This window comes from Nannobrachium achirus, assembly GCF_963921795.1.
Source record: "Nannobrachium achirus genome assembly, chromosome: 11".
NCBI classification, from domain to species: Eukaryota; Metazoa; Chordata; class Actinopteri; order Myctophiformes; family Myctophidae; genus Nannobrachium; species Nannobrachium achirus.
In genome coordinates this window covers 1,526,197-1,540,590 of record NC_137820.1, presented here as the reverse complement: position 1 = coordinate 1,540,590, position 14,394 = coordinate 1,526,197, and the positions used below count along the sequence as shown (strand labels likewise).

The following is a 14,394-nucleotide window of genomic DNA, read 5'->3' as shown; positions in this document are numbered from 1 at the left end:
CCCTAAACAGCAAGAAAGAGTGGCACGACCAGGATGCGAACTCCTGTCCCATGGGTTGGAATACTAGAGACCAACCCACCAAGGCAGACGCTGGGAACGGCATTCTGTCAGTATTAGTAGTGGAGGAAAAGCCTTGCGTAGGGGAGGGGCCTCGCGAGGCTGCCATTCAAATGACGCCTGGCCAATCACAGCGTGTCTTTTCCGGGACTTGCACGCATGCCGTTACCTTTAGATATCACGCGTCATGTTGTAGTGCTCAAAGGACTACAATTTGCCGGAAAGATCAAACTGGATTCAGTTTTAACCCAAAATAATTCCCCTGCGCTCAAGGACATACTTTTAGAGCCTACCTAATAAACTCCTTGATGCGGAGTAGTTTTGCTTTTGAAAAAATCGTTTGGTATATATGCATCGTTTAGTCCAACTCGTAGCGACTGGCAAGACTATACTAGGCTACTGGAGCATTTTAAAAGGGATTGGGGAAACAAACTGGGGGAACCAAATCAAAGCGACGCCACTTCTAGTGGTTTCCACGTTGGGCGGAAACCAAACAGCATGTTGTGAACGAACACCAGGCTTTCCCCTGGAAAGCCTGGTAGGCGAGGTTACTTCCATATATGGATAAATCCATGTTACTCCTTATGACCGGGGGGGGGGGGGGGGGGGGGGGGGGCGTTTCATTGGCTGGAAATGAACACGGATGGACTTTCTGCTTCTATGAGTCTATAGATTGACTGGAACACTGTGACTCTGTTGTTCAGTAAATGTTTAGATGTGCTTTTATATTCACTGTAAAGCTGGAAATATTTACTGTTTCTTTTTTTATGAAACTATAGTAAATAATCATTGCCTGAAGGAGTGTTAAATAAAATCCAAACTGATTGTAAAAGTTCTAACTTCTTCTAAAGGGGACATGACACGTGTTTAAGGTTTTAAACAGACAAACTATATTATTCATACATTACATATACTGAACATACATACTGTATATATACATTATACATACTGTATACATTATACTCTTAAGCTGGTTGCACACTGCTGCGTTTTTCGTTGCGAAATGCGTTTTTCAGGGCAAGGAGAGAGAGAGAGATAGAGAGAGCAAGGGACCGAGTGGTGCCGAAACGGGCGGCAGTGTGCAAACGTGACTGACATAACGTGAGGTTGATTTCTTTATTTGCGCGCTCCGAAATTCACTCCGATATTTGGCCCGAAAAACGCAGCAGTGTGCAACCAGCTTAAATCAGACAAGATGGATTGTGATGGCAATTCTTGTTTTGCCTTTTATGCCTCCAACATGTTGTCTTTGGTAACAACATATTCATTTATGCCTCCAGCATGCTGTCTTTGGTAACAACATATTCATTTATGCCTCCAGCATGCTGTCTTTGGTAACAACATATTCATTTATGCCTCCAGCATGCTGTCTTTGGTAACAACATATTCATTTATGCCTCCAGCATGCTGTCTTTGGTAACAACATATTCATTTATGCCTGCAGCATGCTGTCTTTGGTAACAACATATTCATTTATGCCTCCAGCATGCTGTCTTTGGTAACAACATATTCATTTATGCCTCCAGCATGCTGTCTTTGGTAACAACATATTCATTTATGCCTCCAGCATGCTGTCTTTGGTAACAACATATTCATTTATGCCTCCAGCATGCTGTCTTTGGTAACAACATATTCATTTATGCCTCCAGCATGCTGTCTTTGGTAACAACATATTCAGGTAAAATGAACAGATACATCTAAATGTAGTTCCTCTCAGTCACTTTGTGCAGCAAACTGTAAGCTCTGTTTAAAACAAGGTTTATTATCGGCAGGTCTGCAGCAGAAAAAAACACTCACCTTTAATTTGGTATAATTGGTAGTGCCTTCATCCAAGGTGCTTTACATAGATTGTGCATTGCATTCACCCATTCTCACACACACACACACACACACACACACACACACACACACACACACACACACACACCCACCAATGTCAGAGGAAACCATGCTTGGCACCAACCTGCTCATCAGGAGCAGTTAGGGGTTCAGAGTCTTGCTCAAGGACTCTTCCACACTAACTCTGGGGGAGCCCGGGATCGAACCGTTCTAATGACGGCGACTCAACCCCTAAACCACTGCCGCCCCAGGCAGTGGCTCCAATTCTGATGGCTTGAAACATTTTTATTGTATTATTTTTTTCAAAGAGAGAAGATATGACAGGTTCACAAAGATGAACAAATAAAAAGAGCTCTTTATATGATCAAAGAGATATGACAGGTTCACAAAGATGAACAAATAAAAAGAGCTCTTTATATGATCATATTTTAACTGGGGACCCCCCCACCCCCACCCTGACGAGCACTAAGAGTTGAGGCATTACATTTTGTATAACACGATTCTATTGTGAAAATAGTAGATCTACATGCTCACAACGCCTCGCAACACAAGGCATTGTGAGCATGTTGATCTACTATTTTTACAATTTCTGCCTCTATATATTAATTTTGACAGTTTGGACAATGTTTAATTTGTCATTTTAGAGGTATTAAAAAGTCCTTAAATTGTCACTTTAGAAATGTGCAGATACCCTCTATATACACTTAAACTGTATGTTGGTTTGTTTACTGTTGAGTGAGATAACAATCTGGGGACCCCTAACTAACAACATAATATGGGGACCTCTCTGGGGGTCCCGACCCACAGGTTGAGAAGAACCACTTCTTCTCCAGGCGGCCAGTAGGCGGCGGTAATGCGTTCTCTATGAAAGTAGACGAAGAAGAAGCCTGTGTTGATGTGTGTGTGTGTGTGGGAGGGACGGAGCTAACGGCTAACTGATAGCACCCACAGCTAACAACAGCTAACGGTTTCACTGAGCCTGCGGACCCCCGGCGGACCACCCGAACCGAAACACCGAGGAATCCAAACCGAGACCTCGAGCGGCGGTAAGTCCAGCATGTCAACATGTAAACAACCTGTTTATAACGAGATGTTAGCTTAGCAGCTAGGCTAGGCTAGGCTAGGCTAACAGGCTAGCAGGGAGGAAGGGGGCGTAGTCACTCTACAGTCAGATGAATGGAAACATGTTGTTGTTCTGAGTTCATATTTAATTCATCATTAATGATAGATTATTAATTACTTTGTTTTAATGTCTTCTGGGACCTGAAGGAGCAGCTGCTGAAACCCTGACGTCACAATAACTAAACGTCATTTATCTCTAAAGCACTTTGTTTGGTTCTTCTGACAGGTAAACTGTTTAGCTTGAAGCTAAGCTAAATAACAACTAGTTTACACTAGTTAGACTGTTTACGAATTACTCTGAGAGGGTACAAATACAGGGTCCATTTGGTTCCATTTGTACACTCAGAGTTACAGAGCTGTAAGGGTCCATTTGGTTCCATGTGTACACTCTCAGAGTTACAGAGCTGTAAGGGTCCATTTGGTTCCATTTGTACACTCTCAGAGTCACAGAGCCGTAAGGGTCCATTTGGTTCCATTTGTACACTCTCAGAGTTACAGAGCTGTAAGGGTCCATTTGGTTCCATTTGTACACTCTCAGAGTTACAGAGCTGTAAGGGTTCATTTGGTTCCATTTGTACACTCTCAGAGTCACAGAGCTGTAAGGGTCCATTTGGTTCCATTTGTACACTCTCAGAGTTACAGAGCTGTAAACTTTAGGGTCCATTTAATCCCCTCATTGAACCCTGGTTTAACCTAATCTATTATAATTTAATTCAATTCAATCCAACAATAGATTGTTGTTGTTGACTGTGTTTGTGTTGTCTTTATGTTTGTGTAGATATTGTGTAGATGCTATGTGTGAGTGTTGTCAGAGATGTTGTGTAGATTGATTGATTGATTGATTGATTGATTGATTGATTGAATAATTTATTGTCAGGTTGCATTGGAAAAAAAAGTACAGTTTGGTACAAGGTCAACTAACTACTATCAAAACCTTCACCAGCCGTCAGTCAGTCTGTCAGTCTGTCAGTCACATGCCCTTTGATTGGCACTTGTGCCGAATGCTCACCCCAAAACATTATTTATGAGATTGTGATGGCTTGTGTGGGACAACCAAGGCATGGATGTATTTGTAATGACAACTAGTAACACATTCATGAAAAAGAAAATCACTTTTGAACACAAGAAATAGTTTAAAAGTGATAGGCAATGAATATCTCTTTACAATGAAACAGGATTTTTTATAAGGCTCCCTCAATTGTATCACGATATATAGATGCCTTAATGGTCCACGTCACATTGATATAAACCAGTATGCGCACGCCGGTCGGCACCAAATGAACCCCACCGTTCATAGGATGCAATGGATGGCACTCGTGTTTAAAAATGCATTCCATCAAACTTTCAGATGCCGTTTTTCTCCCAGTGTGGAGGAAGAATGCGTAGGATTTTTACTGTAAATTCTCACTCTTGAAATATATAATCCTTAGTTTCTGTTGATTGTAAACAATAATAGCGATTCAAAACAGTTGTCCTTCAAACCCCACCTCTATTCACCGTCATCAGAACAGAGGGAGCGCTCCTCATGATCACCCACCCGATCCACTGGATCACAAGCGTCTACAGCTCGTCCAGCTGCAGTCCATGAAGGCTAATTTATGCTCCGTCCTGCGACGGTGTCGCGCACAGACCTCCAAGCTCAGAAGGGTTGCATTGGTGACGCGATGTGAGTTTGTATATCAGCTACTCTTGACGCGGAACACCGTTGCGCAATGAAGTATATATGTCTCGATAAGGGCGCACCCATGGGAGCACCTCACTAGCACACAAGAGGAGGTTGAATAACCAGTGCTCCCCAAAACAACAGGTTTAGGGATCTGTTGGGAATTGATTACATGATACAGTCAGCTGTGCATTCAGTCTCAATGTTTGTAAACAAATAATTGGCCTATAGGATATCTCTGAAAAGGCATATCATGGAGACATTGTATCGTCTCAACGATAATTATCACCAGTAAGACTCCCTAATCGGGAGATAAGTGACCGTCAGGTTGCAGCGTGATTTTAGGGCAAAATGTGTAGGAGTCCAAAAATGTGTTTAAAAAAATGGGCCTGATGGTGGCGCTATATGGGACAGATCTATGTTGATGACATGAGTGTAGACATACAGTGTACCGATTTGCCTGATTTTAGGGCAAAATGTGTAGGAGCTGTGTCCAAACATGATAATTATCACCATATCACCCACCCCCATATGGTCATGTGTATAAGCTCTGGTAATATGCTATGGTCATGATGTGTAGAAGCTGTAGTAACATGCTATGGTCATGTGTAGAACAGTGGTAACATGCTATGGTCATGTGTCCTCCAGGTCGTATGTGTTGACGTGAGGCGGGACCATGAGGAGTCTCTACATGTGTGTGACATCATGAGGCAGAGTCTGGCTCCAGCTCTCTATCAGCCTCCATCCCACGGCCCGGGAGGACGCCCGTCCAACGGCCCGGGAGGACGCCCGTCCAACGCCAAACGGAAACACGGTGAAGTCCAAACCTCACCTGCCAGGAGGAAGAACCCAACACCTACACCTGCCAGGTAGCGATTTTATCCTTTATCCTGATAAAAAAAACTCTCACGATAATCGTGTCGTGGAGATTTAATGTATGGTGATATCGTCCTCCGTCGTGCACTGGGATCAATTCACCTTTTATTTGCCGAGTTGCATATCTGGTACCACTTAACCACTCTTATTGGTTCAACATACTTATAATATACGTACTTGATACAGTCTTATTTTCCCACTCTCTATCAAATGTCTTATTGTCACAATAATCGTAATGACATTTTCATCTTCATATGGTCCTGTTCCTACCAGGAAGAAGCTGGACCCAAAACCCCCACCTACCAGGAGGAAGACCCCTCAACCTCCACCGGTCAGGGGGAAGAAACCAAAACCTTCCCCTGTCAAGAGGAAACTGAACCCACAATCCTCACCTACCAGGAGGAAGACCCCTCAACCCCCAGCTACCAGGAGGAAGACCCCTCAACCCCCAGCTACCAGGAGGAAGACCCCTCAACCCCCAGCTACCAGGAGGTTGAACCCAAAGCCCTCAGCTACCAGGAGGAAGAACCAGCAGACCAGAATACCAAAAAAACACTCGCCTATCAAGAAGAAGCTGAACCCACAACCCTCACCTACCAGGAGGAAGAACACTCTATCTTCACCTACCAGGAGGAAGACCCCAGAACCCTCACTTGTTAGGAGGAAGAACCACCAGACGAAATCACCACAACCCTGTCCTACCAAGAGGAAGGACCCAAAACCTTCACTAGCCAGGGGGAAGGACCCTCTATCTTCACCTACCAGGAGGAAGACCCACCAGACCAAACCACCACAACCCTTCCCTACCAAGACCCAGTTGAACCCTCAACCCCCACCTGCCAGGAGGAAGAACCAGAGAGGCAGAATGCAGAACAACGACACAGGCCTGTTCTCCACCATCAGGAAGTTCATCCGTGGAGACTCTGTCAAGGTACATCCATCTATGCATCCATCCATCTATGCATCCATCCATCTATGCATCCATCCATCTATGCATCCATCCATCTATGCATCCATTAGGTCATTAACGAAAAAGTCGACTCCCACCAGAGAAAGTCGAAGTTGAAAAAATAAAAAATAAATAAACGTTCTATTTCTGCTTCTATATATTTGACAATTTGGACAATGTTTAAATTGTCGTTTTAGAGGTATTAAAAAGTCCTTAAATCGTCACTTTAGAAATGTGTCTCTTTCTGCAGGTCTTTCAGTCGTGTGTATCAAACAAGCACCTCGGTTAAGGTTAAGGTTAAGGTTAAGGTGTAGACGACGGAGGCGCGCCGTCTCAAGTGGACTTGAGCCACGTGAGACACGTCCGAGCGAGCTAAAGTGAGCGAGTCGCCGTGTCGAGCGTTGTAAAGTCCGCTTCAGCCGACTCAGCGCTGAGTTGTAAACCAGGGGGCCAGGATAGTAAATATTCGTCCCCTCGTCTTTTGGCACCTTTTGGCAATCACAAGCTTCACGCTTGTGATTGGCAAGTGGGTTTTGCTCTTTTGATACACGCAGACTGAAAGACCTGCAGAAAAGAGAGTCTGTCCAGGTACATCCATCCATCCATCCATCCATCCATACATCCATCCATACATCCATCCATCCATACATCCATCCATCCATACATCCATCCATCCATCCATCCATCCATACATCCATCCATCCATCCATACATCCATCCATCCATACATCCATCCATACATCCATCCATACATCCATCCATCCATACATCCATCCATACATCCATCCATACATCCAAACAGTTAGAGCATTCATGGGCAACTGGCGGCCCGGGGGCCACATGCGGCCCCCACCTTCACTTAATGCGGCCCTCAGGTTAATACCGGAATACTGAATATATTATTGATTTCAGCTGTTACAATTCTAAACATGACCTGCTTTAATTCCTTCAGTCTATATTAGTAGCTTAATGACTAGTATAGTCATAGTATTAAATTGTATTTTTTATGTCCAGATTTGTATTTAAGTTCATAAAGTTAACATGACTATATAATTAAATGTGTTTGAAATTAAATAAAAATGTTACATTCAGGATTCCAATTCAAAAGAAGCAAAAAATAGCAGATCTACGAGCTCAAAACGCATCGCAGCGCATACTTTCTGTCATGGTACCTCCATCCAGATCCAGTCCATCATTCCTTTGCTAAGCTGTTATTCTATCAATTACTTTTTAGCTTGAGTAACACTCTTTGTTTGGTGTAATTTGTTTTCATTTTGTAAAGATCAACCACAAATGAACGTAGTCTAATATATCTGCCATGAAAACAGCAAATCTACAAGCTCACAAAATACCTTCAGCAGTCTCCGCTATAATCGGCAGACATATGGCGGAGATGCTGCTACTTATACCCATAGAGTACCAAGAGACATGCTATGGTATCATGAATATATACCATGATTTAGTAAATACAACTTCACTGCACCTAATAATATGTGTGTCCTCGTATGTATCTCCTTTGTGTGGCCATAAATCCATGGTTAAAATGTGTGCGTGCGTGCGTGCGTATGCATGTGCGTGCGTGCGTCAGGTGGAGGAGGTTCCAGCTAAGAGGAGTCGTATGGACTGTAACCTGATCACCTCAACGCCTCAGAACAAAACCATCTCTAAAGTTTGTCGCAAACATAAAGGTAAACACTGAAAAATAAAAAGCAAATTGCTTAATGTTTACTGTGTGTGTGTGTGTGTGCGTGTGCGTGTGCGTGTGTATCAGAGTCAATGTTAGAGGTTGCAAATCAGTAGACACTGGCCCTCATTTATCAATGGAGTGTAAAAACTGGTCTATTTTTTTCACCAAATTTTGCGTAGGGCAACGTGTGCACGGCATTTATCAATGCTTCCTAAACAGACACACCTGCCCTACATTTGATCCCAGCATTGATAAATGCGCAGGCTGAAATTTAAATAACACGCCCTTAATTATTCTAGAAACGCCCCGATTTTACGACCAGAACAATCCGAATACGACCTAACAACCAAAGAAAAGCCATGTCCGCGTCCCACACAGACCACGCACACATGCACGCACACACGCACGCACACACCTACACACGCAACTAGGCTACTTGGAACAGCAGCATTTTGGTTTACACAGCAGTCTTTGACAGTGGAAACGTGGGATTAACCAACGGTACAATTTTTGACAAGGACGCTATAGCACTGCAGCCGACATGAATGACACAAGTCACTGCCATGAATACTTTTGGATATTAATTTAAACCATAGCCTACCCGTGCCGTGCGTGCGCAGACAGAGCGCGTTCATTTGGTTACAAGCAATCATAATTCCCCATGGCCATGATCTCACGGCTCGCCACGTCGGGTTTCCAGCATAGTGTACAGTAGCAGGGCTACTGTATAAATTGAGAGACCCCACGGTTACGTTTTGGATATTAATTTAACCCAATTTCGGCGACGAGCGCTATGCACGTTTGAGTGCTTAAACTAGCGATCATGTAGGTGGGTCTACCGTTGCTGTGCGCTGGTCTTCTCCCCGGTGGGCCGTGGACCATAGAGTTATAGCCGTGGACCCCCAAATAAATCATCCGCAGCGTGCGTGCTGAGCGTGCGGGCTGGGCACAGCCAAGCCAGGTTGGACCTTCGGTTTTATCCATATTTAAAAGGACTCAAGACTCACAGCGGCGTCGCGCTGGTCCCGAAAATGCTCTCGCATGCGTTCGTATCTGTGCTTGTTCTGAGCCAGATCTCCAATCTTAAGATTTATTCTGTTAAAGCAATTAACAGTAGATTTCTTCCATATATAATTTATATATATATGGAAGAAATCTACTGTTAATTGCTTTAACAGAATAAATCTTAAGGTTGGAGATCTGGCTCTTAATGCTTGTCATTGTAACTTGAAAATAAAATCGGCGTGAATATCCATGATGTAGCCGGCTATAGGCTATGCTTTTATAAAATGTTATATTTTCACAGGATTATTTATTATTGTGTTGGATATACATTTTCGAGTGGATACATGTGTCCATTGCCTGTCAGATAATTAAACAATGGTGCTCCGCACGTCTACAATGGAACAAAGTGGTGTAGGATGATTCCTACACCACCTCAGGACTTGACGTGAGATTTGATCCTACCCTAGACCAAAGTCAAAGTCAAGTTGAAATGATAAATGCCGTGACTTGCCTAAATTTCGGTGTACACCCAAATTTTGATCTGCACCACGTTGATAAATGAGGGCCAGTATCTCTAGAGTCATGTGATCAACATGGATCTGTCAGATTTTCCATATCCCATCCTGATTGGCTAAGATTGTCTTCCAAAGTTTGCAGGATTCGTCTGTTATTTCTTTTTATTTTTTTATTTTTTTAATTGTGCATGCACATTCCCACCAGGCAGAGGAAGAAATTGCCGCTATCATTTTTTATAAGAGCACCGATCAGTAAGTTGTCAGGTGCTCTGGATGAACCACTTTAATCATTATTTTATGCTTTCACTGTTAAAATATAGCAGATCTACAAGCTCACAGCGCAGCACAGAGTACAGTGAGGTTACACATGTAATAAATACATGTCATTTTGGGCGTCCTTGACATGAAAAAACCTCTGGTTTAGAATGATTTAGAAGACATGTTTAGAATCGTGTCACAAATATGTTTCAATTGTTAAAGTGTAAAATAAAGTAGTGATGAATTAACATCCTCACTGCCAAACACCAGTCTCCAGAGTTGATCGTGCACCATCGTGCACGTTAAACATTTAACAAAATGGTTGCAATTTAAACCATCCGTCCAATTTAATTGTGGCAGTACATGTTGTTAACACATATGGTGCCAACCCGAGTTTCCCGAGTTTGTATTGATACCAACGCTGTGCCAACCCCGAGTTTCCAGAGTTTGGGACGTTTTTGAAAAAAAAATTCAACACATTTTTTTGGACCTCCAGAAATGTATTAGGCATGATCGCGATCGCGAAATTGCATGTTTAACCCCCATACCAACCCATTCTTTCAAACATGGCAGCCATGTTTGTTTACATCTGAAGAAAACATAATGGCCCATAAATCATGAATGCCTGAACGGATTTCCAAGCGGATTTTTTTGTTTGAAAGCTGTGAACAGTGTTTACACACGTGGTGCATCATCTAGGCATGGGCGTGCACTTTTTACACAATTGCACAATTACATGGAAGTCTATGGTAACCATGGCAACGCGGGACATTGGCCGGAAAAAATCATTGCAACATAAGTGTTAAGAGCATCTGCTAAACGCCTACATTGTAACTTGTAACTGTCAGACCCCCAGCCTGTGAGGAACAACGTTGGATGTGAGAGTAACTAGTAACTAGTAACTTGTAGCTTGTAACTGTCAGACCCCCAGCCTGTGAAGACCAACAGTGGATGTGAGAGTCTCTCCTCCTCCCTCAGCCCTCCTCGCTCCTCCTTACTGGGAACCATCTTCTCTCCGGTGTTCAACTTCTTCTCTCCTGCCACCAAGACAGGTAACCTCTAAAACACCAAGACAGGTAACCTCTAAAACACCAAGACAGGTATAGTGCTCCTACAGACAGGTACACTGCTCCTACAGACAGGTACACTGCTCCTACAGACAGGTAACCTCTAAAACACCAAGACAGGTAACCTCTAAAACACCAAGACAGGTATTGTGCTAAACCCTAAAACACATGTTTGGACACTACAGATCTGCTCCTACAGATTGTTCCCTAAAACCACACAAAGCGGTACACAGTAAATCTCTACAGTCATGTCATCAACATGGTTAGGGTTAGGTTTAGGGTTAGGTTTAGGTACACAGTATCTCTACAGTCATGTCATCAACATGGTTAGGGTTAGGTTTAGGTACACAGTATCTCTACAGTCATGTCATCAACATGGTTAGGGTTAGGTTTAGGGTTAGGTTTAGGTACACAGTATCTCTACAGTCATGTCATCAACATGGTTAGGGTTAGGTTTAGGGTTAGGTTTAGGTACACAGTATCTCTACAGTCATGTCATCAACATGGATCTGTCCCATTTCCCATATTCCCTCCTGATTGGCTACCATTGCCTTCTAAAGTTTGTGTATGCGACCTGACAGTCGCTTATCTCCCGATTAGGGAGTCTTACTGGTCTGCTATGTTTGAAAAAACATGGAACATTTGTGCAAATGTTGAATTTATTTATGTTTTTAAAGCAAACACATGTAACTCACATCTGCTTTTAGGGGGGGTCCCTGGGGGTCCCTGGAACAACAGCCCCAGGTCTTAACACTTTGACAGTTAAACTGATGTAGTTTTTACCCGATGTTGGAGGGCTTGGTGTCCGTTGTGTACACGTTGTGTACACGTTGTGTACACGGGAGGGCATTAACAAAAAGGTCGACTAGTCGACTCAGTCGACACAAGTCGACTCCCACCAGAGAAAGTCGAAAGTTGAAGTAAAAAAAAAAAAAAATCTATTGTGAAAATAGCAGTTCACATTGTGAGCATGTAGATCTGCTATTTTCACAATTTCTGCATCTATATATTTGACAAAGTGGGCAATGTTTAATTTGTCATTTTAGAGGTATTAAAAAGTCCTTAAATTGTCACTTTAGAAATGTGCAGATACCCTCTATATACACTTAAACTTTATGTTGGTTTGTTTACAGTTGAGAGAGATAAACAATGTTGCACATGAAGTTAATCATCTGGGGACCAAAAATTACAAGTCGTCAATGCCCTAATACACGGTTCTGGTCACGTCATTTCTTTCACGTGGATAAGAAAAAAATACAACGGTGATGATCCGTGCGTAAGTTATGGCCATTGCTTTTGTCACAGTAATGGTGATATGAGATGTCCTCCTCCAGGCTCGGACTCCCCCGGTCCGCTGGTGGAAGCAGAGGATGTTCTCAGACATCTGGAGGAGGAGCAGACGGAGGTTCTGACTCACCTGGAGGTGGAGCAGGCGGAGGAGGTTCCCTGCAGCGCTCTGAGCACCACAGAAGAAGAGGTGGAGGTCGGCCCCGCCCCTCCCCAGGACGTGGAGGAGGCGGAGATGGTCACCGAGGATGACACGCCCCCTTTATCCTGTAAGAACCCCTAAAACACAACCTACCTACCATACCTCCACAACCTGATCAACCCCTACAACCTACCATACCTCCACAACCTGATCAACCCCTACAACCTACCATACCTCCACAACCTGATCAACCCCTACAACCTAAAACACAACCTACCATACCTCCAAAGCCTGATCAACCCCTACAACCTAAAACACAACCTACCATACCTCCAAAGCCTGATCAACCCCTACAACCCCACCCGGAACCAACACTAGTGAAAGTAGCAGTTGTAATGTGTAATATATGATGTTGTATCATTCACTGCAGCAGACCTAGGAGTTATAATTTATAATATTGTTATATTAACTCATTTAATGCCACCCTTTCACCACTAGAGGGGGCCCAGTGTGCCACAGACAATCCCATAGAGATATGCTGGTATATGCAGAAGCCCTGCAGCCATGACTTGCCTAAACACTTTCCTTTGTGCATGTACAGGAAGAGGATGAAGTTAGCTTGAAGTTAGCTATTGGCTACCAAGCATTTTAAAAGCCTTATTTTCGTCAACTTAGCCATGATTAAACCTTGCACACCTCATGCATGGGAAAAAAACAGAGAAGAATGAGCTCTAAAAAATCCAATGCAATCCTGGATTGCATTGTTGTGGGTTTGTGCAGTTTGTTCACAGCTTTCAAACAAAAAAATCCGATTGGAAATCCGTTCAGGCATTCTTGAGATAATAGCCATTATGTTTTACACTGTTGTGAGCTTGGAGGTCTGCTACCTGAGTTGTATGGGGGTTGTATGGGGGTTAAACATGCAAAATCGCGATTGAAATCATGTTCACTAGTTTTGATGGGGTCCAAAAAAAAATTTTTCAAAAAAAGATTTTCAAAAAAAAAAATTTTTTTTTTTTTTTTTTTTTTTTGAATCACGAGTATACTCGTGATTGGCACTGTGGGATGCGCTAATATATCACGTGTATACTCGTGATTGGCACAGAATGAGTTAACTCTCCTACTGCCAGATTATTTATTTATTTATTGGGTCTGGTGCCATCAAAAAGCGGCTTACCTTTGCGACGTTATAGCAGATAGACAGACATTTATTTTTTTATTTTTTTTATTTTTTTTATTGTGCAATAGTGCACTTTGGTCTGCCAGGCAGCAGAGGGCGGCGTCATGCGAGAATGAATGTGAATTTGCCTGTTATGTGTTGAAGAAGAAGAAGACCAGTCACTGGCCACAGAGCCTTACAGCCAGAGGAAATCAACAAGGAAGTGAATTGTTCTCCGTTGATCTAACGCATAATGGATTTTTTACACCATCACCGCGGAAAATGTGTTTATAGTACACGGCCGCGCGACCCCTCATCAGCTTACAGTCATCAGACGAACGAACCGAACGAGCGCCGTATTGGCATCGACGTTCTGTAAAAAATGGGGCGAACGTTAACGTTCAAAGCGTGGGGAGAGTTAATCGTTCCCAGCAGCAGACTATCAGTTATAATGTATAACATGTAATATTGTTATATTAATTCTTAACTCGTTGAATGCCCTTTTCAAGATCGCCGCCAATTACCAGGATGCCACGTTCCTAAATTTTTAGTGCACGGATACATTTTTTGTGCATGGATCGTGCACGCCCATGCACCATATATGCACCATATGTGTAGTACTTTTTAACAGCTTTCAAACAAAAAAAATACGCTTGGAAATCCGTTCAGGCATTCATGAGATAGAAGCCTTCAAAGTCAGACAAAACAAACATTTTGCCATTTTGAAAGATGTGTTTGTTATGCGGCTAAACATGCAATTTCGCGATT

The 14,394-nt window shown here is 43.0% G+C and overlaps 1 protein-coding gene across 1 annotated transcript in view; it reads left to right on the top strand.

The window, feature by feature from the left end:
- Positions 1-2,817: 2,817 nt before the first annotated feature.
- The window catches only part of LOC308293888 (CTD small phosphatase-like protein 2), a 30,108-nt gene continuing 18,531 nt past the window's right edge, over positions 2,818-14,394 (top strand). The window contains exons 1-6 of the mRNA XM_080736540.1: positions 2,818-2,942; positions 5,330-5,550; positions 5,831-6,488; positions 8,095-8,194; positions 10,895-11,023; positions 12,373-12,594. Of these exons, the coding sequence (XP_080592666.1) occupies positions 5,387-5,550; positions 5,831-6,488; positions 8,095-8,194; positions 10,895-11,023; positions 12,373-12,594 (1,273 nt within the window). The 5' untranslated portion in view covers positions 2,818-2,942; positions 5,330-5,386. The remainder of the gene's footprint in view (positions 2,943-5,329; positions 5,551-5,830; positions 6,489-8,094; positions 8,195-10,894; positions 11,024-12,372; positions 12,595-14,394) is intronic.